The following is a 27,410-nucleotide window of genomic DNA, read 5'->3' as shown; positions in this document are numbered from 1 at the left end:
TTGGTGGATGTGAAGGAGGAAGTGGAAGAGCAAGAAGAAGAGGCACCTGTGTCAAGCAAAATTTCAATGAAGAATGAGGTGGTGGAGGTATTTGAAATTGAAAATGCATATCTACAGAAGCCACTTGAGATGACAAGGGAACATAAAAACTCACAACCCCCACAAACTTTCCTAAACCAAAGATTCTCAACACTTGAATCTGTGATTGAAAAATATAAAGAGAAGATGAAGAAATCTTGGGAAGAACAACAAACCTCCTCCATGAAAGTGCTATTACGTCAAATGTTGAGTACAAAAAAGGAAGTAGAGAAACAAGAAAGTGAGAAAGACAATCAAGAAAGTCCAAACTCAAGTGAAGCAGAAAGTTGCACAGAAGAAGGGCTCATTGAACCACCAATTCAAAAGGCTTTTGATGAAGATAAAGCTCCAACAATCACACAGCAACCATGTCTTGATATCCAAGGAGTGAAGGAAACTAACAAGAGCACCGAGAAGAGGATTGTGACCAAGATACCAATGACAACATTCAAGAAAAGGTCAACTGCAAACAATCCTACCCCTGATCCAGCAAGCAAGCTCAAACAAGCAACATACAAAAGGAAGCTTGCTGAGGAGAGACCAAAACAAGGACAATAGCTGAATCTTCTCCCCCCTTGAGGTCATTTCTCTTAACAAACTGGAAGAAGAGGAAGAAAATGAAGAACAACATGTCAAGCTAATGACACTAAAAGAGCGCTTGTTGGGAGGCAACCCAACCGTAGGTAACATTTCATTTCTTTGCTTTGTTTACTTTCTCTGTTTGCTTCGTTTAATTTCAATAAATTGGCATATGATTACACTCTAAGTTTGGTGTTGCCTTGTAACAATTTGTTTTCAATCCTTCTGGATGATTGCATCAAATCAAAAATGAAATTGTCACACTAAGATTCTAAGTTTGGTGTGCCACTTATTTTCTATGCAATTTATTCAGCAACACCACTTGTCTGCATAATCATAATGCCTTTGCAGTGTTATATTTCTTTTAGTTAGACAATTTTAGTTTTCTCTTTGTTTTAGTCATTTCCCTGTTTTTAATGCTTTCTTTCATTAACTGTTTTTGTTAATACCTCACCAAGAATTCCCTATTCATGACAGATTATTCGCTTGGTGATTGTATTTAACATATAACAGTTCCCTTTGTTTAGTTTTAGTTTAAATAAATTGACATATGGTTGCATTCTAAGTTTGGTGTTGCTATGCAACAAAATTTATTTCTAATCCATACTGGATACTTGCATCAATTCCAAGTGAAAGTGTCACACTAAGTTTGGTGTGCCACATATTTTTTATGCAATGTATCATGCACACCCTCTTATGTTTGCAATCACAATGTCTCTGTTTCCTGTGCTTTGATTGTTATCTTTAATTTTGCTTGCTTAAACACATGTATTACTAACATTTTATTGTGTAAGACTTCATGGTCCATTTTAGACCCCACCACCATTGTTCTAATTGTTGCTTGAGGATGAGCAAGCATTCTGAGTTGGCAGGGGAATGGGAAGAATAGGAGGAAAAGGACAACAACAAGGAAGATGAACTACAAGATGGTAATGCTCCTTTCTCCCCCTACTTACTTCCAGCACTGTAAATTGCATGATTGTCCTTATCTTCTCTGTATGCATGTGTGTTATGAATAAGCATAGTTTGATTACTAATTTTTAACATCTTGGTGTGACATTATAACTACCAACTTGAATTTTGTGAGTTCAAAAGCAATAAAGCATCATGATCATAAACAAACAAGGTCATTAAAGAAGAACTTAGCATGGGCATATAAGTATTGGAAGGCTAATATAGTTAATTGTTGCTCAATTGCATTAGATTTTATTTAATTGAAGTTTTCATCTAGGACATTTTATGAAATTTTTGAAATCATGAAAACCTTGAAAAAAATTACAAATAAAGGCAAGAAAAGCAAAAGGGAAAGAATGAGAAAGCTGAAGGCTCTGAGTACCAATGACAATTCAATTGTTAAATACTTGTGGTGTTTATGTATCAAGCAAAAAGCTTGAAAACAAAACACTTAGAGTCAAGGCTAGGCTCAAGTGCAAAAGCACTTCCTCAAAGCTCAAGGCTCTGAGCATCAATGATTAGAGAGTCAAGAAAATAAACAAATGAGCTTAAGGAAGTCCTCTAATTAAATGCTTGTGGTGCTTATGTATCAAGTGGTAATACTTAAAAACAAAGCATTTAGAGTCGTAGCTTTGTTATCAACTCATGGGGCAAAGCACCCAAAAGAAGAAGCTAATAAGAAAATCAAAAGCTTGTTTCAAGGAAGAAATATAAAGAAAAAGATTTCATAAAATGAGCTAGATAGAAGCATCAATCATTTACATCTCTTTTGTGATTGTAGCATGCATAGAAAAGCTAGCCAACCATGAACATTGAGTTGCTATTCTTCTTACCTTGGATTGTCAATCTTTATTGCATGATTCTTTTCTTGCCTGGGGACAAGCAAGGTTTAAGTTTGGTATTGTGATGACATGTCAATCATGTCATGTTTTTCAATGCTTTTTCATATAAGAAAGTGATGATTAGTGCTTAAATATTGAATGCTTTTGTGCTTAAATGGTATATTTCTTTGATCTTTTGATTTTATAAACTTTGAAGGAAATAAGAAGAAAAAGAAGCAAAAAGCACAAAATAAGCTAAAAAGGAGAAAAGAGGAATTATGGGGCACACTTTGAAGCTGGAGCACACTTTGATGTCTTAGGCCACGCTTTTAAAAGCGCGGCCCATGAAAAAAAAAAGCAAAGAGAGCGCTCATTTGCAAAGAAAGCGCTACGTTTACTTACTGAGCGTTTTCGGGCAAGTTAAAATTTGGAGGCAAAGTTTTGCACACGACGCGCACGCGTGCTTGACGCGCACGCGTCGAAAGTGCAACTTTGGAAGACCACGCGTACGCATAGGTGATGCATACGCGTGGGACAGCGTTGTCAAAGCGAGCGCTACGTTCACAAAGTGAACACTATATGGACGTGCAGGCATATGGCACGCTTATGCGTCAGAAGTCTAATTTTTGAAGGTCACGCGTACGCGTCGATGGGAGAAAATGCAAAAAGTACGCGCACGCACAGAGGACGCGTACGCGTGGGTGAAAAAGCGTTCCGCTCACTTAATGAACGCTACGCTCTCCTGGAAGCATCACTTCTGCTCAATTTATCTGATTCCAAGCCCAAGTGAAATTCAAAGCAAGCAGAGCCCAATTGACATCACTCAAAGGCAAAAGGATCATCTAGAATAGGAATTTTGCATTTAATTATAATTCGTTTTCCATTTTGAATTTCATTTGTAATTTAGAAATGCCTATAAAAAGGCTTTAGTTCTGTTAGGAAAGAAGGAGCGCACAGTAGGAGTAGGATTAGAATAGGAAGCTCAGGCTGGAGGATTAGAGACTCCAGATCTCTCTTGGAGGATTAGAAACTCCAGAGAGCTTAGCATAGTTGATACACTTTTACATTTCAATTATATTGAATTCAGTTTATGCAATTTAAATCCTCTGCTACAATTTCCTTTCCTGCAATTTTAACTTTCTGTTCCTATTGCTTCTAATTTACTTTCATGCAAGTTTAATTTTCTGTAATTGCTCTAAGTTCTGATTTACTGCTTTATTTAATTTTCCAGCACGCAATTTCCTTTACATTTACTGCAATTTACATTCCTTGCTCTTTAAGATTCTGTCAAATTTACTTTCTGTAATTTATAATTCTTGCAATTCACTCTCTATTAGTTTAATTTCATTCAATTCACCATTGTCTGCTTGACTAGACTGATCACTCACTAAAGTTACTTGATCCATCAATTCCTGTGGGATCGACCTCACTCTTGTGAGTTATTACTACTTGATGCGACCCGGTACACTTGCCGGTGAGTTTGTGTGGAAATCTAATTTTCACCCATCAAATTCACACACTTATTTTCATCCATGTCATGCACTGATTCACTCACTCCATTTTAATGATCATCACCTCATTCCAACAATCTATACTTCCTTTCTTTTGCATTTACTCATCTTACTATCCTGTTTTCTATCTTGCAGGATGATTCACCATTAGCAAAAAGGGAAGCAGAAGAAAGAACATACAGCAGCTGGTTGATCCACCAGTTGAAAGTGGCAATCCGTGTAGTCACTGTACCCTCTTGCTCATCTTCGAATGCACCGAGGACGGTGCAAACTTTTATGTGTGGGGAAGTCATCCGACCAATCAATCGATTTTTGGGTGAAAAATTTCTAATCTAAACACTTTCACATTTCATTTATTTTTCTTTTATTACTAGGTCTTTTAGAATTTTTAGTTGCATTTTCTTGGTTTGCATATATATAATAAGCTTAGTCAAAATAATAAAATTTTTCAAGGAATTTACCATTAAAATAATTTTTCATTGAAACTTGCTTGAATTATATAATGTGGAACATGTTTTTGAGCCAAGAACACACAACCATATGAGTTTTGAACTTTTAATGTGTGGTTATATCATATAACCACTATTTTTCTTCTTGTGTGTTATTCTCTCTCTATGATTATAATATTTGATTTGTTTAATTTTTTATGTCCATTATATTTTGTGTATGAATGCATTTATACGATTGAAGCCTTTATTTTATTTGACCTCACTATCCAAATAGCCTTACCCTTTTATCCACATTTGTTAACTATTTTTGGGCCTGTTTAATCCATGTTGTTCTTAATTTTAGCACATCACTATCCCTAAGTGAAAAATAATAAATGTCCTTAATTTGGATCTTTGATTAGCTTAGGCTAGTGAGAGTGTGTATCATTTAAGTGTGAAAAGTTTGGGAATATTGGTTGAGATAAAAGTGTATTTTTGAGTTTTCATTAAAAATCTTGGAAGTTTGGGTACATACTCATGCATTGAATGTCAAACCATATGCATTAATCATTTTGTATATATTATGTTATTGAAAAAAATGGAATGAAAAAAATATAAAAAGAAGAGAAAAAAAGAAAAAGGGAAAAAGAAAACAATAAAAAGGAGAGATAAAATGCTCCAAGAAAATTAATAAGAACAATGCATATGGGATGTGAATTAAAAAGAATACATTAATGTGTGAAAAAGTGAATAACGGGTAGCTAGTTTTGCATTAGAGTTAAATAGGTTGTCATAGGTTAGGTTGGAAGTTTAAGTTAATCAAAGATTCAAATTTCAATCTCACTTGACCATATGCATCCTTACCTTTATCCTAGCTTCGTTACAACCCTTGAAAAGCCCTCATGATGTTTGTATGTATGCATTGAATAATTGTTGATTGTTAGATGAAAAACAAATCTTAGAAAACAAGATTAGAAGAGAATTGAGAGAATCAACCCTATACACTTGAGCGATTAGAGCTTATACACATCCGGTGAGGATTCGATTGCTCAATTCTATGTTTTTACCGATTATCATCTCCTTCTTGCCACTACTACATTTCACACATTTAGTAACATTTATCTTTTAACATTTATTAAAATGTTAGTAATTATAATAAAATTAAATATTAAGTAACATTTTTAATAAAATGTTAGTAAATGAGTTTAATTTTTATAAAAAGTTTACAAAAACTGTCACCTATTCCTAATTTCATAAATAAAAAAAATTCTTAGTACTCTGAAATCGAATCCACCATCACTCTCAGTCTCATTCTCAGTGCTCTGAATTTTTCAATTTCGCTCTGCCTCCTCAATATCTCAGTTCTCTGAATCTCTCGATCTTGTTCTACTTCCTCAATTTTTTTTTTGCCTCTTCTCGATCTCTCGCTCTGCCTCGTCGATCTCATGCATGATTCAATCGCAGACTCAATCTCATTCCAGTAAGGTAAGATTTGAAATCATAGGTGATTCTCTTCAAATTCCTAGGGTTTGATTTTCATAGTTGTAGCTGATTCTTCAAATCTCTTCAAATCGGAAGAGTCTGAGTTTAGTAAAAATGAACTAATTCTCTCTTCAAATCTGTAGAAGTTTTAATCCAATTAGCTCCGTGAGAGTTGAATAGCTAATTAATCTTAATGAATTTGTTGACTCGTGATCTAGCAGGTCAAATTAAAGGAGATGTTTAATTTGAGGAGGTAGGAACCCTAAAATTGATTGCGATGGGGCGAGGAAAGATTGGGATTCGAAGGATCGACAATTCAACGAGCCGGCAAGTAACATTTCGAAGAGAAGAAATTGATTGCTGAAGAAAGGTAAAGAATTATCCATTCTCTCTGATGCTGAAGTTGGATTGATTGTGTTCTACAACACTGGCAAGCTTTATGAATATACAAGCACCAGGTAATTAATTAATTAATTAATTAAAACTATTAATTAAATATCTATAATTACTTAGTCTCCTTCTTTTCTCTTTGATTTGTGGATTGAGTGTGCTTAGTTATTTTATTTATTTGGTGATTTCCACAGGAACTTCCATTATTGATTTTTTGGTGATTTTAGGATCCAGTGACAGGAATTCCGACTTGGCATCAAAAGGCCACAATCTCTTCTAGTAATGTAAGCGCGGACACAATTCAAAATTTGTCTATCAATTAGCTTTTGATACAGAATACTTGAGTTTTGATACAACTTGATGATAAAAAACCTTTAAATTGTATATTTGTGTGATACATACATTTAAGTGTCTTTTGAATGGCTGTGCAATACTAGATCTGATTTTTGTGTTGGCTGGGTACATTGTTCAATAGGTATGGGTTTAGTAAAGAAGTTGTTGAATGCCCTGGTATGTTTCTCATACCAAAAAGATCTTTAAACTTTTAAGAGAAAAAATATTGTGATTAATTCTTCATTATTTTGTTACTGAGAAATGCAATGTACTTAAGGTGAGTAAAAAAATATATATTCTGCTAAAGAAGAGGAATATACAAAGAAAATAAGGGAACTGGCCCATTGACATCAGATGCATTTGAGACGTAAGGCTTTTCTTGATGATCATTTCTTTTTTATTTCAATTTTGGGACATAAATAAAGTTTTTATTTTATTTTTTTAATTTTCTTTTAAATGATCAAGAAATCTGCCATATTTTAAATAATGCAGAAGATATGTGATGTTACAGTCATAGGTTATTTCCTTGCAGTTTGTCATTATTTCTATAGTTTTGTTTTAGCTAACTTTATTGCACCTTCTTAGGTACAAAAGGAGGAATATCAAAGAATTGCATAAAGCGTTGCACAGGTGCCATGATCAACTGCAGCAGTTCAGTCATGTAAACAAGAAAGCGCTTGACCGGTATATAAATTTTACAGAACAACGAGAGGAACTTCAGAAAAGGCAAGCTGAACTTGATGCAGGAGATGAGGTAATTGTCTGGCCTTTTGGTTGAAATGGTTCTTTATAATTCACATTAAGGTGGGTGATTACCTGACAGCTAAATGCTTGATATACATTGCTAGTTCCTGTTCTGCACTATAGCATCTGAAAGATTTGGTACAACTGATCTTTCATGGCATCTGATTGTTGATATTTTTATTTCTCCCTGAAAATGGTGGTGATATTTTGATTTGTCCATGAAAAAGGTGTTGTTAACCACTTGCATATATATGAAATAAATTTTTTCCCTTTTTATATTTTTGACTGCTTTTATTTTCTTATGGGAGTTGTATTCCAGTACTAAGGTTCATTTTGAATGTGAAACATCCAAACCCAGCTTTTGCATTTTTTTTTTGACACTGGTCTATACAGCATCACTAAATTATTTTAGTTCTCTGTCACTGGTATTGAGTAATTGCAGAAAATTAGAGAGCTAATATCTGTACTTGATCAACGGAAGGATGAATCAATAGAGCGCACTTTCAAAGGTGTTGCTAGGCATTTTCGAGAAGTGTTTTCTGAACTCGTACCGAGGGGTCATGGTCATCTGGTTATGATGAAGAAGAAGGTTTGTGATTGTTAAATCTTTATCTGGTTTGTGAAAGGATCTTGCTTTCTAGCGTGTTATATAGGATCATGCTTTTATCTCAAAGTGATTTCTTACTTTCTCTTGTTCGGTGCTTGATTATCAATTTTTTATGTGAAATTTGTGAGAAGTGAACTATCTCAATTGAAGTTATTTTTTTCTTTTTTGGTTATTGTAACTGATATTTTGTATCCATTCCTTTCCCTTAGGATGGTGGTCACGATGATGACGAGGATGATGAAGATGGTCCTCGTAAAGCAAACCCAAAGGGTAGAGTAGAAAAGTACATTGGAGTGAAAGTGAAGGCAAGTGCATTTCTGCTGTGCCCTTTTTACTTATGATTTAAATATTTTTGCCAGTTCATTTATTGGTCTAACATTGCAGGCAAGTGTACAAATTTTTTGTTTGATGTGCATCAGGTGAACTTGGTTGACTGGTTTGAGGGAATAGTAATAAGTCATCACAGCGATGAGCTAGTCAAACGGATAAATACATTTTTCTAGGATTAGTATAAGGACTAAGTTCTTTATGTATATAGTATATTTTTTCTTTTCTTTTTTATATGGAATGTTTATAAAGTTTAAGTGTTATAAGTATTTTTTCTTTTTCCATTTTATTTACATCATAAAGAAAATTTGTACAATGATTATTGATTAATGAAAGTGGCTATAAAAATTTTATTTTGTGAATTTATGAATTTAATGAAATATTTCATGTTGTAGTAATTAATTTTAGTATATTTATATTATATATAATATAAAATAAAAAATAAAAAATAGTATAATATAACTAAAAAAATGTTATTAAAGATCTTTTGTAACATTTTTTAAGTGTTACAAAAAATATCTATGGTAATATTTTTTGAAGTGTTACAAAAAATATCTATGGTAACATTTTTCTAAATGTTATATAAAATATCTATTGTAACATTTTTTAAGTGTTACAAAAAATATCTATGATAACATTTTTCTAAGTGTTACAAAATATATCTATCGTAACATTTTTTAAGTGTTACTAAGAAATGTCTATTGTAACATTTCTCATAATATTACTATAGAAGATCTATTGTAATATTTTTATTAAATGTTATTAAATCTTTAGAAAAATATTAGTGAAACTATTTAGTAACATAGGGTATATTTAACATTTGTTAAAATGTTACTAATATACATAGCTAACATTTTAATATGATTTGGTAACATTTTTTAAATGTTAGTAAAAGTCAATTATCTAGTAGTGTGCAAGTTGTTAAATTCTTTTTAATAATTCAATTCAATTGTGGATTTGATTTGATTGTGATTACTTTAGCCCTTATGTTTATACATATTTTCTTGGGAATTGATTTATTTTGACCAAGTAGTTGCATGCATGTAGATATGTTGCATTTAGATAGTTTACATTGAATAAATGTTGATACCCCTTTCTTGTCTTTCTTGAGTTTACCATTAGGACATGCTATTGTTTAAGTGTGGAGAGGTTGATAAACAATTTTAGGATTTATCTTGTGTTGAATTTAGTGAATTTTATCAACTTATCTCACGTTTATTCAATGAAATAGCATGATTTTGAGAATTTCTCCTAAATTGTGCTTAAGATTAAAACATGCTTTTTAGGCTCTTAAATTGCTAAATTTAATTCACTTTAATTCCACTCGATACCTTGAAGTGCTTGCTCAGTGATTTCAGGCTTAGAAGGCAAAGATGGGATCGAAGAGTGAAAAAAAAACATGTAAAGTGGAGAATTCATGAAGAAATGAAGTTTTGGAAATCTGTCATGTGGCGCGTATGCGTGACCTTGCGCATACGCGTAACCTGGAAAATCGCAATATGGTGAGTACGCATGACATGCATCACGTGACTCAATTAAAGAAATCATGGCTAGCGATTTCTGAACTCATCCAAGTCCAAATCCAACTCATTTTTAAAGTATTTGAGGTCAAATTCATGAAGGAACAAGGAGGGAGCAATTAGTGTAACTTAGTAACTATGCTTTAGGTCATTTTCTAGAGAGAAAAGTTCCCTCTTCTCTCCGGAATTTAGGGTTTTTAGTTTAATTTCCTCTTAGATTTAGGCTTTAATTCTTGTTTGGATCTAGTTTCTTTTACTTTTCCTTATTCTATTGCCTTAATTTTCTTAGTTTATCTTGTTAATTCTTTATTTGTGCCACTTTTTAGTTTATAAACACTATTGTTAATTTCAATTTCCTTTAATGCAATTTTATGTTTTATGTTCTTTTAATGCTTGTTTGAGTTATTGTTGTTATTTTCTTGCATTTGGTAGTAGTAGATTTCATTATTATTGCAATTTAATATGCTTTTCTTTTTATGCATACCAAGTGTTTGATAAAATGGTTGGCTTAGTTTTAGAGTAGTTTTTTTTAGCATTCTTAGCTTGGAAAGAGAAATTAGATAATCTTGAGTCATTAACACCTAACTTAAATTGGTGATCTAGAGTTGTTAGTTAATCTTGTTTTCATTGATACTACTTATGGATTGGGGTTAACTAGGCTTAATTGATCTTCTCCCAATTTGGAGATAATGTAATATGCTTAACTATTGGTAATTATTATGTTATAATTAATGATTAGGATAGAAGACCTTAATTCTTAATCCTTACCATGAATGCCTCTTTAGTATTTGTTATCTTTAGTTGTTTGCTTTAATTTCTTGTTATTTAGATTATTGTCTTCTTATCTGCAAACTACCTCATAAATCTCATAACCGATAACATGCATATCTTACTGCAATTCCTTTGAGAGACGACATGAAATCTAATACTCTCGGTATTTTTATTGGTTTGCATCTATGATAAACAAAATTAAATTTTAATGTAAGAATAAATTGTCGGTTTGGACTATACTTGCAACGAAATGATTCTTTTATTAAAAAAAAATTCCGAACCCATGTTTGACCTATCATCAAGGATCCATTCTCTTCTAAACCTCTATCCCAATAAAAACCCACTATCTCCAAGCTCCTATCCTAACCTTATTCCATTGTCTCTAAACCCCTAACTTAGGAAATTTGTCACAATATCTACAAGCAAGAGACTATGTATAAAGACGATTATTGAAAATGACGGTAATTCCTCTTACTCATGAATGCATAGGAAAAATTATACAATGACATTTGTTCCTTAAATTTAAAGACTCATAGGCAGGTGCATCCAAGCCCCCCAAAAAAAAGAAAAAAATGTCAACAAATGAGAGAAAAACATGGATAAAGATAAGCGGTAATTAAAAATGTCAATGAAAAAGAAAAAGACCAGGATAAAAGTAAGCCATAATTAAAAAACGCAAAATAAAATAATTTTAAACTACTTTAATTTAGACTGATTTTTTATTATTTTTTAAACATTTTATTTTATTTTATGCTACGATGTAGATGTACCTAATTAAAATAAATTTACAGTACCCATTAAATGTGTGAAGTATTGTTTGATAAGAAGCCTAGTTATTGGCATTTGAATAACCCGAAGGTATAAATTAAGAAAGATGAGTGGGTCAATGGATTCAAAGAGTAGACATGCCCATTTAAGTTGTCTAACTTTTGTAAACCCCCTGTTAATTCGATAAAGAAAGATTCATACCAGATACATACATTAAGCTACATGTGTGAGGGTATGGCTAAAATCAGCCCAACTATTTTATGTGTATTAGATGAACTATTAAATTTTATTAAATGAAAATTAAAGAATGTTATAAAAGAAGAGTAATGATAGACTTTATAAATATAGAATATATTAGTATATACATACATAAATATATTTTAATGCAGAATATTTTAAAAATGACAAGTATAATCTTTTACTTTAAAATAAATATAAAACATATAAATATGTAAAAAATATTTTTTATTTATTAAGATTAATTATTATACAGTACTATATTTAATTACATAGTATAAAAAATTAAATTATTTTATATTACTTTAAAATAATTAAATTATTTTATATTATTTAAAAATGATTAGATTATTCATTAAAAATTATTTATTAATAATTAATTTTATTAAAAATATATTATTATATAACATAATTTTTTTAATCAAATATTTGTAAACATACATTTTATTCAAAATAGTATATATAATATTATTTTAACAAAATTAATTATTATATAATATTTGAAAAAAAAAGTATAATATTTATATGTATTATATATATTCTGAAAAAAATTAATTTTAAAAATTTTAAACGTATAATATTTTTATGTATTATATATCACAATAAATATGAAAACAATAAATGTGTAATATCACAATAAAAATTTAAAAAAATAAAAAAGTTCATATTTTTATATAGAATATAAAATATTTTAAATCAATTTTATTTTTATAAATATTTTGGAAAAAAATTATATTGTATAATAATATATTTATATTTCTGTTACGTTAAACTATTTCAATTTATATTACGTTAAAAACTATTTTCATTCTTTCCAATTTATATTAAAATTTTATTATATAATAATTTAATTATTTATCAAGTAATATAAAATAATTTTTATATTATAAAAATATAAAATAATAAATTTTGAATATAATAATCTAATTATTTGTCAAATAATATAAAATAAAATTTTAATTATTTTATATTTTTAAGTTACAGTTTAAAATATTATTTTAATATAATTTTTTAATATTGTAAAAGTTTTTTCATAATAATTAACCTTAATGAATAAAAAACATTCATATATTTTATATTTATATATTTTATATTTAATTATTTAAAAATAAAAGATTCTGTTGCTATTTAAAATATTGTGTATTAAAATATTATTATTTAAAGTATTTAACTATGTAATAGGATATTCTGTATTTATTAGAGTCCATTAATTCTCTTCTTTTATATTTATTAGGATTAATTATTATGCAAATTTTTTTCTAATATTAAAAATAAATTAAAATAATATGTTAAACTATAATATAATTTATAAAATAATTAATTTTATTTTATATTACTTAATAAATAATTAAATTATTATATAATATAATTTTAATATAAATTGGAAAAGAAAGAGTTTTTTAACGTAATATAAATTGTTTAACGTAATTTTTTAATGTAACAGAAATATAAATATATTATTATATAATATAATTTTTTTAAAAATATATATAAAAAAATTCATTTAAAATATTATATATTATACATAAAAATATTAATTTTTTTTTTGTTTTTTCAAATTTTTATTGTGATCTAGGAAGCACCGATACGACACGCGATACAGACACGACACAACACGGATACGCCGACACGTTCTTTTTATAAAAAATTGGATACGACACGTTTAGGATACGTTGTGAATTAAAATTTAAATAATATATTAAATTAATAAAATATCATATTGTAAATATAAGAGGAAATATAGTTGCATAAAAAAGTCTAAAAATTATGCAATTATTAAAAAAAAATAAAAAATTTTAATCTACTCTTGCCATCTCGCTAACAGAAAATGTATCAATTTCTTCTCCTCCAAGTCCATCATCCGCAAATACCACAGCTTCTATGTTTGATTCATCTAAAGATAAATACGAAACCTCACTCAGATTTGGACTGTTGTCATCAACTCTGCTTCTATTAATTATTTTATTTTTAAATTTAAATTTTGATTTGTTTTTATTTTAAAATATTTTAAAATGAAAAAAAAAATCGGTTAATTGGGCCATAAAACCACAAAATCGGGTCGAACTCGTTCGGATTCGTGACAGCTTCACTAAAATTCTGCACCGCAAAAAAAACACGTTACTGATACGCTCGTTTGAAGTATCCGTCGAATGTCGGTGTCGGATTTGTGTCCGACACGAATACGCCGGCACCATAGGAGAATCCGTACTTCATAGATTGTGATATTACATGTTTATTGTTTTTATATTTATTGTGATATATAATATATGAAAATATTATACGTTTAAAATTTTTAAAATTAATTTTTTTTAAATTATATATAATACATATAAATATTACACGTTTTTTTCAAATATTATATAATAATTAATTTGTTAAGATAATATTATATATACTATTTTGAATAAAATGTATGTTTACAAATATTTGATTAAAAAATTATGTCATATAATAATATATTTTTAATAAAATTAACTACTAATAAATATTTTTTAATGAATAATTTAATTATTTTTAAATAATATAAAATAATTTAATTACTTTCAAGTAATATAAAATAATTTAATTTTTATATTATGTAATTAAAAATAGTACTGTATAATAATTAATCTTAATAAATAAAAAATATTTTTGTACGTATTTATATATTTTATATTTATTTTAAAGTAAAAAATTATATTTATCATTTTTAAAATATTATGTATTAAAATGTATTTATATATGTATATACTAATATATTCTATATTTATAAAGTTTATCAGTACTCCTCTTTCATAATAACCTTTGATTTTCATTTAATAAAATCTAATAGTTCATAAAAAGTGGCGTATCTAATGCGCACAAAATAGTTGGACTGATTTTAGACACCCGTGTGAAGCTTGTAAAATAGGAAAATTAATAAGATAGATGACGTAAACAAGTTGGGTTATGAGCCAAAAGCATCTTCATTAATTAATTCATTTGAATTAGTTTCCCTTTCCAGGTATGGCTTGTAGCTTTAGTATAAAATCTGAGATCAGAGATATATTTTTAATGTTATATATATTATATTATATAAGAAAATAAAAATTATAGCCCCACTTTACCATTGGCAGTTAATTACTTAATTTTACAAGAGGGTTAGAATATAGCAATATTTTAAATGTTGATCACTTTAAAATTTAAATTACCCGCATTGAAAATATTCGCCACTCTGAGGTAGCAGCGAAGAAAAGATAACGTACGAATATTTTAATTGAAAATTTATTTGAAATATATTGATTTCAAATATAGCGATTTATTCAAAAAAATTTATGGTTTGTACACACAATGATATGATCATTTGTCACGATTTGAAAAAGAGATCAATGGCTCTATTTTTTTTTTTTTTTTTTTTTATGAAATCGTCTATCATCACTAAGGTTGCGAGAACCGGACTGGTCAATAAATCGGTAAAGTCACTGGTTTAATGGTTTACTGGTTCGACTGGGGTTCGACCGGAGTTCAACCGGTTTAATTAAATATTAAATAAAATTATTAAAAAACTTAAAATAATCTTAAGTATATAAATTCAATAATTTCTAACTTAATAAAATTTAATATTTCACATAATAAATTATCCATTACTTAATATTAGAGGTTTACAAACAACTTCAAACATCAAAGTTTATAACTAAACAAAAAATAAAACGTACATAATGACAAACCCATAATGTTCTACATTCAAAAGATACAATTACTAGCAAGTTTTTAACTAATCAAAGGTGCAACTCATCAAAAATCATAATTATCATTAAGTGTTCCAACATCTCCATCATAAACAGGTAATCCAAAGCCACCATCATCAGAAGTACCACCAAAAGAAGCTGTATTTGAAGAATCAGCAACATTAGGAAAATCCACATCAAGTTCCACATCTCCTCCATCTAATAAAATAAAATAGAAAACCAAGAAAAAATTAAAGTTAGAATTTTACATCAGATATTGAGAGGAAATGAAACAAGTTTTGCTATTTCAATAACCTGTAGGATATGAAGGCATAGCATTATCCGTATAAATTAAATTTTCAATGCCTTCGATGTCTCCATTAGTAAATTCAGGATCATCTTCATCCGGCATTACCCAAAAATCTACTGTGTTAATGCTTTGAATGTCAATTGGATCATAATTCTTCTTCTTGCGATGCATTCTAGATTGAAGGCGTAGATTATAAGTGACATAAACAATGTCACTTAGCCTTTGATGCTCTAATCGGTTCCTCCTCTTTGAATGGATTTGTTCAAAGAGGCTCCAGTTCCTCTCGCAGCCGGATGATGAAGATGTTTGATGAAGAAGACGAATTGCCATTTTTTGCAAGTTAGGAGCACTCCCACCGTGTAGCCTCCACCATTCACCTACCAAAATATAAAATTCAACCATCAATTCTCATTCAATATTTAAAAAAAATTCAAAGTAAATTGAACATAGAAATATAAATACTTACCAGGTTCAAGTCTCTTAATTGCTTTCAATGCACTTTCTCTTCCAAAACTTCCTTTTCGATCTCGATACAATTGTATCTCTTGCATTGCGGCAACCGAGTCATCGCAAAGAGTTTCAATATCAAATAAATCAAGCAAAGACCTCAAGATATTTGCCTTCTCAACAAACCCCTCACTATAGAAGTAATCTGGATTCAAAAAGTATGCTGCTGCATGGAGGTCACGCTTCAAATGCTTATCCCACCGCATTTTCAAGATACTTGTACAAGGTGTGTATGCAGATTTCCTATTTCTAAACATTGTCTTGATATTAATTTTGGCTCTTTGCATGCCCGCATACACGATACCCAGAGAAGGTTTCTCATAAGCATCAACAAGCCTCAATAACTTAATTAGAGGACCAACAAACATAACAGTAGTAAAACAATCCTCCCAAAACTTACTATCCAAGATAATTGAACTAACCATCTTCCCATTGACACTCTTGGATAATTTATGAGAAGTGAAATATTTGTCAATCACCAATGATTGCAAGTCTTCTTTATGATCATATATACTTTTCAAAGTAATGAAAACAGTAGCAAAACGTGTTACTCCTGGTCGAACAATTTCTTTCCACTCTTTTCTTTTTCTAAGCCATGACAAGAAAATCATATGATTGTAAACAAACACAGTCACTTTTGAAGCACGAGAGGCAAGGTCAGCTATGTGAGGAAGACTTGCTATGTCTTTCAAGATAAGATTGATGCAATGAGCAGCACAAGGAGACCAAAAAATGTTTGGATACTTTTCATGAATGAGTTTTCCAGCAGATACATAATTCGCAGCATTATCAGTAACCACATGCACAATGTTACTAGACCCAACCCACTAAATAACCTCAGCAAACAATTTAAACAAGGTATCGGCAGTTTTTATCATATCAGAATCATCAACAGACTTAACAAATGACATACCAGCAGGACAATAAACTAGAAAATTAATTAACGTACGCTGCCTTTGATCAGTCCAGCCATCTGCCATCAGTGTACAACCAGTCCTTTTCCAGGAGCTCCTATAACCTTCAACAAGCAACTGACACTCCTTCTTAAGATCGGCCAGCAAATGAACTCTCATTTCGTCATACGACGGTCCCTTGAAACCAGGTCCAATTGCAGCAACGCCGTCCAAGGCAGGTTGAAAGTAAGGCGATTGAATTGCATTGAATGGAATCCGTGCATCAATGATCCATCTTGCAAGCCCCAACTTAACCTTGTGTTTAACTTGTTTACTGGCCAAGACACTTTTCAAAGCTGGTTGAGAGCCTGGCGTAGTCCTTTCCTTAAAATAACTTCCAATTGGAGTAGCAGCAATCGCTCTTCTCTTTCCTTTGTCTCCCATTGTTGCAGGAGCCGGAGGTTGTACAAGATTAGGCGCTTCACCCTCTTCTTCCGCTTCTCTTTCACTTTCCACATCATAACAATCAGATGTAAATTTTCTTTTTTCTGCCTTATTTTTTTTTTTGTTTTCCTCCAAAAGCCTTTTGAATTGAAGCTCAACATCTTCAGTTACTTTGTTACAAACTTTAATTTGTCCAGCGATTTTTGCAAGATGATATTTCATTCTATATATCCCCCCTCCATTGTAAGTATTCAAGCAGAAAATACATGTATATTGAGCCTTGTTATTTTTGTCATACTTCACTGTAAAATACTGCCAAGCTGGATCAGATTTACCTCTAGATGAACCAGTTTGAGAATTTTGAGCAGCATTATCTTGTGGCTGTGAGTTACTTTGTGATTGTTCCATCTATAACAATCAGAAAATCAAAGACAAGAAATCAACTTCAAAAAACCATGAAAATAATGAAGCAGCAAACAGAACAGGCAGCATAGAGAATAAAAAACTATTTCCAGCAAACAGAACAGGCAGCATAGATCAACTTCATGCAGCTTGACAGTCACAGAAATCAACTGATTCAGGTAAAATAAAAATTTAAAACTATTTTCATTCAGAAGCAACAAAAAGCAGAAGCAAACAGAATGGTAGAGCATAGAGCAAACAGAAGCATAGAGCATATTCATGAACCAACAAACAGAATCAGCAAACAGAACAGGCAGCATAGAGAATCAAAAACAAAAATTAAGATCAGAACATATTCAGGCAGCATAGAGCATATTTAACTGGATTTATATGTTATTTTTTTTAACTCAGATGTCCTGTTATTTTTTTTTTCAAACAGAACAGGCGAGCTAGAAGGAAGCATGTTCAAAATCAAGAAGACAAGAAAATCAGTCTTACCGGCGAATGAGAGGCGGGCTCGGCGAGCTCGTCGAGGTTCGGCGACGAGGAGGCGGGCTCAACGCGGTGGTGGTCGCGGCTGCTGAGGAGCGTTGCTGGGTGGCGAATGAGGAGCGCTGCTGGAATCTGGAGCTTGGTGGGCGGTGGCAATGGTGGCCTTGGTGGATGAGGGGGGAAGAAAGGGGAGGAGGCTGGGAGCTTGGGTGATTGGTGGGTGGCTGATTGATTAGTGATTAGAGTTAGGTTGGTTAACGCGTACGCCAGTTTCTTTTTTTTTTTTTTTAAATAGCCAAAACGACGTCGTTTGGCTTCTGAATTTCCAAACCACTGAACCACCAAAAAACCAGACGGTTCACCGGTTAATTGCCGGTTCGACCGGTTTTTCCATCGGTTCTTTGCTATTCGGTTTTTTGAGGTTACCCGGACCGGCTAGGTAATCGGTTCCCGATTTTTCTGGTTGAACCGGCCGGTCCGGTCCGGTTTTCAGAACCATGATCATCACCACTTCATTGTTTTAAATTTACGATTGTTAGAATATAATTAGGATCAATTAGGATCAATTAGAATTATTTAGTATATCTGAATATTTATTATAGAATATTACGTCTTTATTATTACGATTTTCTTAGCACCTATAAATACCCTTCTATATTGTATCATTTCAAACAACTTGAATATATTCAATAATACACAAATAGTCTCCTGTTTCTAACAATAATTTTTTATTGGTTTAATTACTCTGTTAGTCCCTATACTTTCACCAAATTTTTAATTAGGTCCCTATACTTTTTTTCCTTTCAATTGAGTCCCTACACTGTTTTAATTTTGTAATTAAGTCCTTCCTAGTGTAAAAAATATTAGAGTTAACTGAACATTTCTTCGCAAATTGAAGGTATTTATAATTAAAAACTCGATTAAATTTTTGACCGCATGTATTTTGGTAAAAATATTATGTTAATTTTAACATTTTTAACATGAAAAGGATGTAATTATAAAATTAAAAGCAGTGTGGGGACCCAATTGAAAGGAAAAAAAGTATAGGGACCTAATTAAAAATTTGGTGAAACTATAGGAACCAACAGAGTAATTAAACCTTTTTTATTTTCATCGCTATTAGTGATTTGTTTTCAAAGAAAAATTTAGAAATTAATTTTAAATGAAATAGTGAGTCAAAACAACACTAATGATTTGTTTTTTCTTATAACAAATTCCATATTTGTTAAATTTAACAAAACATACCCATATTTAAAAAAAAAAAAAAACCATAACGGTCTCATATTAAAAAATATTTGCCATAAGGCATTTTCTATTCCTAATTCTATTTCTTCAATAAAACATTAATCATACTTCAAAAGTTGCAAGCTATAGTTTAAGAAACGCATGTCATAGATGTATAATTATAGTGTGCTATTATATACTGCTATAATAATTTAATTATATATTATTAAATCATAAAATAGTAGTAGTATTATTATAATTTAAAATTTTTCATTAAATTACTTTAACACATATTATTAATAGGGGAGAGTTAGGTAAACAATGATTATTTTAATAATACTTAATTAAATTTAATCAGATGTATCATAACATTATCCAAGAACTGAATTATATGTCTTTTTCCCTCCCTAAAAAACTATGAAGCATCATTGCATCAATCACACTTACCTTCAAATTTCGTATAACCATGGGACTCATACACCTCATGGACGCAGTCATACATATGATAAAGTACAATACCATTTTATATAATACATTAATATTTAATATTTTGAAGACTATGATTTTGAGACGAAAAGGTTTGTGTTGATGAGAATGGGAATCTCTAGTATCTGCCGCCAGCCGCTAACACTCGTGCTCATATGCCTGACACACAAGAGTGGCCTCCAACTCACTCAAGTTAGACAAGTGTGTGACTTTATCTCTTCATTTATTTGTTAAAAATAGAATGAAAAAGTTGTAGACACATACATTGCAGTTTGCAGGCAATCCTTTCTCTCTAAAGTGATGTTATTTACATTTGGTACTAATAGAATAAAAGTAAAGTACTATAACATTACGTATTTATGTAAATTTTAAATTTTAGTTAGGTTGTGTATTTATTTTGTTGTAATTTATTCTGGAAATGTTGACTTTTTTGTTTCTATTCGACTATCCTCACCAGGTATCTATGAACCTTCAATTATCAACCTTTTTTTTTTTTGATGAATTTTGATGATCATCACTTCATCAGTATATGTGTATGAAATTTTAATAATTAATTAGAAAAAAAAACTACATAGGAAGAATTGAAAAATAAAATCAACAAGGTAAGAGCGAGCCAATAAAATATCTAACAAAATCTTGTTGAAATCTAAACTGGTTTATTCCAAGTTGTAAGTATAAATCATAATCAATCTCCACATTCGTGCCAAGGGTACGGCTTTGAAATTAATTTATCAAATGGCTTCATACCAAAGATTATTAATAATAATATATTAAGACAGATAGCATACCTAGAACTAATGCAACATGGCATCACAGATCAACAGAAATATATACTCAGCGTGATAAAGAAAAAGAGGTTAAATTTTTTTAATATTGGATGATATTTAGTGTAATGCGTGATTATGATGCAGTTGTGTGTTTTACTATAATATTAGAGATTAGCATAAATCGCTCCCTGAGATTTGTAGACAGTAGTAAGAAGTAGTAAGAAGACAAAAAAAAATAACAGAAAAGAAAAAAATGGAAGAGATAACTAGAAGTATGGTGGAGACTGGGATCGATTTATGAGAAAAATGACAAAATTTGAGACATAATTATAGTCGCTGAAGTTCAAAATTTTTTTTATCTTTCTCACAAATTATATCCACCAACCACCATACATCAAATTGCGCTACCATATTTCTAGTTACCTCTATTTTTTTTTTTTGGCGATATTTTTTGTCTTTCTCCCACTATATACAAATCACAGGAAGTGATTACTGTAGCCTCTAATATTATAGTAAAATATACAACTGCACTATAATCATGCATTACATCAACTGACAACTAATATATAAAAAAAAAAAATCGGAGAAAAAGAGAGAACAATATATAGATGAGAGAGCACGCCATTATCATATTATTTAATAGTGGTGATGAAGTGATGATGGTGAATCCTAGGAGGAGATTGGACTAGGTTTTGTTCAATCCTAGTTGTGTTGTGAATGTGTTGATTATGGAAGAAGCTAAGGAATGAAGAAAAAGAACAGGTGCACGTGGGAGAGGGTCCTCGGTGGAATGCACGCGCGGATTCTTATGCATAAAATACATGTGCCTTTGAATGAGTTTGTCCGTTTCCTCACATGCTTATGCAGTTATGCTGCTTCCTCTCTTCACATTCCCATAACCTCTCCTCTTCAGCTCTTCTTTACAACCTCCACACTCTCACAACCTTCATTAGCTTATCTCACGTATTTATTTAAAAGATTAAAACTTCAATTTGGTTTTTTTTTTAAAGTATTCTATTTTAATTTTAAAATTTTTAAGTATCAAATATATATATGGGTAAACCATAAAAAATATACTTAAATAATTTTATCGTTAACAAAAATGTACCCAAATTTTATTATCGATAAAAGTATCCTTAAATAATTTTAAAACGCGACAAAAATATCCAACATTATATATGTATTTTTAAAAGTTTTAGAGATTGAATTTTGATACAATTTTTTACAAGTATTACTTAAAAAATAAGATATTTTTATCCTTAAAATTTAGTAATTTTTTGCTAAATATATATTTTTTTGTGTATTTTTTATCCGGTTATCTAAATATTCATATAGAATTTTGGATCAAATGCATAAGTAATTTGTCAAATATAAAAGTAGTTTATCATTTGTAAAAAAAATATTTTTTTAGATATTTTTATCGCAATTTTAAATTATTTGACAGAAGTTTTGTCAATAACAAAATTTGAATAAATTTTTATCAACAATAAAATTATTTGAGTGTATTTTTAATATTTTACCTATATGATATTTTATAGGTTAGTTTTTTATCAATCATGTGTTAGTTAATTGTTAGTGTTTCACTAACATATTATGTTCCTAGAAGATTAATCGGCACTTTAACATTATTGCGGCTAACACAAATTGTATTTATGGGTATTTAAGCGAGTTAATACTCAAAATAGTCCTTGAAATTTGACCCTCTAATTTAATTTAGCCCTCAAAATTTTAATTAACTCTAATTGTACTCTGAAAATTTGACCCGTGTCTTAATTTGGCATTTTCATCGTTTTCTGTCACCGAAAAGCTGACCTGACAATTTTAAATTACACCTGACACTATAACGGCTAGATGACGTGGCCAAATATTTCAAGGGTTCAAATTTACCCCTCACAATGTATGAAAATAAAACCTAGCGTAGCCCCAATTTTTTCAAATCGTAAAAATCGTTCCAAGAATTGGGAAAGATGTTGGGGAGCAGCAGCCAAGACTCAGGTAGTTCTAGCAGAGCTCGTTCGCATGGTGGCTGGGTGAAAAACGCACACCGTAACTGAGGTGGAAAGGTTCCGCATTGGTGCGGTTGTGGGTCGCGTCCTATTATTCGGTGGTTTGGGACGGATTCCAATCCCTAACTATAATGTGAGTTGGTTGAATTGCTACAAGTTGATTGTGTGTCTTATTTCTCAAATTTTTGTTGGTTTTGTAGTCGTTCTTTGTCTCAATTTTTTTTTATTTTTGGTATTGTAGACTGCTGGTAAGAGATGGTGCGATTTTTTTAAATAGACAGATGTTGAAGAAGAAGAATCCATAGTTGGCAGAAATGAAATCTCAGTTAGTGAAGACCATTGGAAACTTTTTCTGGATAAAAAATTATTGCAGTTAAAGCTGAAATTAGAATCTTAAAAACTTGAAATATTATGTTGTTTGTATTTGTTATTATTTTTGGATTTGTGATTGTAGCTTATGAATTAGGTGGGATGAAATATATGTAATTTGGATATCAGTTATGTGAATGAAACATTATTATGAATGTAATGATAAAATAGAAATGGAATTTTATGTTCTCTTGGGTAATGATGTATCCTGTAAAAGTTTTTAAAATTGAAATTATATAAAAGAGGAGGTATAAAATTTGACCAAATAAGTTATTAAAAAACAAAAGATAGTCATTCATTTAGTAATTTATAGTCATTAATCATTATCAATATCACAGCATTAGCAATAGCAGTATCTGTAATATACTTTAAATATCCTAGATAACATAGTTTCAAAAAAACCCAAGCCAAAACAAATTACCCTACATAACAAAACATCAAAATAGCAAAAGAACATAGTCTGATCAAATGCTCTCTACAAAATATGTCCTACACAACTGATAGGCAACATTACAAAGCATTTTCTATTTTTTTGTTGGTGGTTTGAATCAGGGGTCGGGATGAATTTTATGAACACTGCCAAGTGTGTAGCTGTTCCAGAAGTTGCTCTTTGCATTAGGTCCATCTTAAAAGTTATTTTCCTCTTAGTTTGCAGCTTGTCAGGCCTTGTCACCTGTTGTGGAGGTGGAGGTAGGTCTGATGGAAAGACCTAATGAAATTATTAACAGAATTAATAACTAATACAACCCAATAAAAATCAATCAATATATAAGCAAATAGTATCAATCAATTGGATCTAACCAACATTTAATCGATTAACCAATACAAATCAGTCAACAGTTAATCAAATATTAGAAACCAATCACTATCTATTTTTTTATTTTCTGGCTATGAGTAAGTGGATTGGGTGAGTACAATCTCTGAAGCGTGTGCATCATCAACAGCTTAAGGTGGTGCTAATGGAGCATTTTTATTAATTTCAGCAGCTTGTGTGTCAGCAGTAGTAACATTTGCTGGGTCTGTAGTCTCCCTAGCCTTGAAACCTTTTTCTTTTGTAACAATAGCTGTGGCTGCATTAGCAAGGACACTAGCAAGCAGTGACGGACCCAGAAAATTTTAGAAGTGAGAAAAAAAATATATATTCAAAAATAAAATTTGTTAAATATTATTAATTATATAAAGATATAAAAATTAAACAAGTTAGTGAACACTTTTATTTTTAAAATATTATTCATTATATATAATTTATAAAAAATATTTTTTTTTTATTTTTAAAACTTGAACTTAAAAATAATTTAATTAAATTATAAAAAATTTTCTATCTTAATTAATTTTTTATACATATTTAATAATAAAAGATTAAATTAATTAGCACATTAACTGCTAATGATACACTAGTATTTATAATTTAAAATTAGAATTATTAATGAATACTGAAAAAATTAAATTTGTATATAAAGAATATGTTTATATAAAATAATAGAAACATAATTTATAATTTTTTTTCTTTCTTTTTAAAATAATTAAATTTGTTATATTTTTTAATTAATTTAATTTTGATATAATGTTAGATGAAAGATTTTATGCATCTATTTAATTATGTGTTGTAATTTAAATATTTTTTATTATTATTTCTAAAAATAAAAAATATATTCTAAAATTAGTAAATTAATCAATTCATTTTAAAATTTTATATGCAACATAGGTACATATAATAGAACAAAAGACATAAAATAAGTAATAAGAATGAATAAATTGAGAATAAAATAAAATATATAAAGTCATGAAGAAAATAAAATATTAGATTAATATCTAAATTATAATTGTTTGAATTAAAATTTGCAATTAAAAATTTTAAAAAGCAAATCAATGAAATTGAAAAATACATAGAGTCATAGAGAGCTATATAAAAAAAACATAAAGAATTTAAAATTTACTTTTTGATAAAGAGAGGATAACCACTAAACAAAGAATAGAAAAAGAAGGTTAAAAATATAAAAATAAGAAAATGGTTTAAAGAAATAAAAGAGTGATGACCTAAAAACTAAATTTGATTAGATTAAATAATAGTTAAAATAATAAAAAATAAAAAAAATAAATTTAAAATTTTGGCCAATTGAATTTAATTTACTTGTAATGGAGTCATTTAAAATTTAAAATAAAAATATATTATATATAACTATTTTAAAAAAAATGAAAATACAGTGGGGGCAAGTGCCCCCTCATGCTACAAGTTGGGTCTGTACCTGCTAGCAAGGTCATCAGCCTTCTTATGAGCACAACTCCTTTTTGTATGTCCTCTCGTACCACAGTAAGTACATGTGAATTCTTTGTATTTTCTCTTCAACTTGGTTACATTTTTTGACTTCTTAACACCAGAGGGCTCTTCATGCTACAAAGGAAACGGAAAATTGCGACGCTTTTTGGAGTGATTTGCGGCGGTTTTAAGCCACCGCGAAACGGAATTCCAGTAGTTCGTTAAGCGTCGCCTATTAGGGGTGGTTATATAATTTAGCGGCGGTTCTAAGGAACCGCTGGCACAACCGCTACAAATCAGATAATTGATTTTGCAGCGATTTTGAAACCGCCACTATTTGGTCAGTGGATTTAAAAAAAACTACGGCGGTTTTAAAACCGCCCCAAAACTGTGAGGTTTTTTAAAAAAATGCACAGTTTTAAACCGCCACAATTTCATACATGTGCTTTAAAAAATGACTAATTAAATTGTTTAGGCCATTTTTCATTAACTCTGTCACGTTATCAATACTTCAAAGCCACACATAAAAATAAATATAAATAATGTTGAAGAAATATCCTCCTGGATCTTGTCTCACTCAAATAAGAGTAATCAATTAAGTTCACTAAAATGTTCAACATCATCAATCTCGGGAACAGATTTAGCTGAAAGTTAAAAATTTATGTAAATAGTAATTAAGCAGATGACAACCTCACACCATGTCCAGAATTTTTGAGATTGGAGACAGCAACAACTCCATCAAAAATTCACAAGCTTTACGAATGGTTGGGGAATCACTATAACTCTTTCCAGAAGCAATCAACTCATTTATCCCAAACCATGTGGCATAGGTGAAGCAAACTCCCCATGAACCATACATGTTAAGCAGATTTGAGTGGTTTAAAGGTCTACTAAACTAACAAAGTTCCATTCATGCTAAAAGCAAGAGAGCAAAATCACAACATGCATAACTCAACTATAACAATAGAAAAACTTGAAAATAGTGGTTTCCAAAAAGGGAGTAGCAAACTATGAACCATCCGAAGCTTGAACGCTTTCAATATATACAGTGGCTTTTTTAATTCAGCATATTTGCACCAACATAAATCTTCACTTCTTCCGTAATGCCATCTTCTGATCTATCATGGATTCCTGTGACAAGCCTTTTGGTTACTTATTGAATTTTTAAACAAGTGAATCGATAAGAAAGTGGTACTAGCATACTATCTTGTTGAAGAAATCTCACTTACTACCAAAGAGTAGTCAAATAAAAAAGTAAATACTGAGAGAAACATCAAATAAGTCTTTGAGGCATCTACTTCCTCACTTTCTTTACTCTCCTACTTCTTACAGTCTTAATATTAAATTTTACCAACAAAAAATAAGTGCCTTTCATTCCTTGCGGCCCTTGGCTTTCTTCCTGAAGTTATAATAGATCAGATGCACAATCATATGTAAACTCAATCCTCAATTAAAGATAAGGATGAACTTTCACACTTTTCTTATTTGGAAGATGGAGTTTCCTTTTATGTTTTTCTTAAAAAAAAGATAAAAAGAAACATTAAGCAATTCATTCATGGATTTAGTTGAAATGGCAAGAAACTTTAAGGCAAAGCTGAAGCACTTGAAACCCTAAATTCTAACTCCATAAATTCCTATCAAAACTTAAAGATGGGTAAAAAGATGTATTGCACAGGATCAGTTGTTACCTGTCATATACACTAAAAAATGCTCCACATATGTCACACACGTGTAGCTTCTGATCAGTCTGAGTAGTTATATATGAATAAGAAAACATAAGAATCAATTGATATAATATAAGGAAAGCCATTCACATCGAAAAAAAAAAAAAAGAAAAATGCTCATGAGTACAAGTTGCAGTGAAATGGTTGGATGCAAGAATATGGAAAAAGACTTGACATTACACATTTTATTTATTTTGATGCATCATTTGAAATGTAATCGAAATATGAGTGCATATTATCTCATTAAAGTTATAAAACACAGGAAATCTACTCACAATCCGCACATCAGTAGC

The 27,410-nt window shown here is 30.1% G+C and overlaps 2 protein-coding genes across 10 annotated transcripts; one reads left to right on the top strand and one right to left on the bottom strand.

Annotated features, from left to right (window-relative positions):
* The first annotated feature begins 5,585 nt into the window (after positions 1-5,585).
* Positions 5,586-8,616, top strand: LOC112754687 (structural maintenance of chromosomes protein 3). 9 transcript variants are annotated; one of them, XM_025802399.3, is made up of 7 exons: positions 5,586-5,856; positions 6,075-6,311; positions 6,438-6,527; positions 7,162-7,330; positions 7,763-7,909; positions 8,137-8,232; positions 8,347-8,616. In XM_025802399.3, coding segments are annotated over exons 3-7 (498 nt in total). In that variant the 5' UTR covers positions 5,586-5,856; positions 6,075-6,311; positions 6,438-6,525; the 3' UTR covers positions 8,431-8,616. The 9 variants fall into 9 exon arrangements, with proteins under 9 accessions (XP_025658184.1, XP_025658189.1, XP_072077054.1 ...); XM_025802404.3 differs by having other exon boundaries at positions 8,312-8,616; XM_025802402.2 differs by having other exon boundaries at positions 5,619-5,856; positions 6,471-6,527.
* Positions 8,617-15,303: 6,687 nt separating this feature from the next.
* Positions 15,304-18,783, bottom strand: LOC112757387 (uncharacterized). Its single transcript, XM_025805974.1, has 7 exons — positions 18,647-18,783; positions 18,291-18,447; positions 17,689-17,798; positions 17,031-17,454; positions 16,013-16,880; positions 15,552-15,923; positions 15,304-15,455 (listed from the first exon to the last, which is right to left on the bottom strand). Exons 1-7 carry the CDS (start codon positions 18,781-18,783, stop codon positions 15,304-15,306), a joined length of 2,220 nt encoding a protein of 739 aa, XP_025661759.1.
* Positions 18,784-27,410: the final 8,627 nt, after the last annotated feature.

The sequence above is a fragment of the Arachis hypogaea genome, chromosome 16, assembly GCF_003086295.3.
Source record: "Arachis hypogaea cultivar Tifrunner chromosome 16, arahy.Tifrunner.gnm2.J5K5, whole genome shotgun sequence".
Taxonomy (NCBI): Eukaryota; Viridiplantae; Streptophyta; class Magnoliopsida; order Fabales; family Fabaceae; genus Arachis; species Arachis hypogaea.
The sequence above is the reverse complement of the archived record's forward strand: the minus strand, read 5'-3'. Positions and strand labels throughout refer to the sequence as shown.

Excerpts from the sequence above, each read along its gene's own strand:
- LOC112754687 (XM_025802399.3), top strand. Across the intron at positions 7,910-8,136 it reads TGGTTATGATGAAGAAGAAG|GATGGTGGTCACGATGATGA; the intron begins GTTTGTGATTGT and ends CCTTTCCCTTAG. Across the intron at positions 8,233-8,346 it reads ACATTGGAGTGAAAGTGAAG|GTGAACTTGGTTGACTGGTT; the intron begins GCAAGTGCATTT and ends GATGTGCATCAG.
- LOC112757387 (XM_025805974.1), bottom strand. The coding sequence starts at position 18,783 with ATGGTTCTGAAAACCGGACCGGACCGGCCGGTTCAACCAGAAAAATCG. Across the intron at positions 16,881-17,030 it reads GGACTGGTTGTACACTGATG|TGGGTTGGGTCTAGTAACAT; the intron begins GCAGATGGCTGG and ends GAGGTTATTTAG. Across the intron at positions 15,456-15,551 it reads TATGCCTTCATATCCTACAG|ATGGAGGAGATGTGGAACTT; the intron begins GTTATTGAAATA and ends TTATTTTATTAG.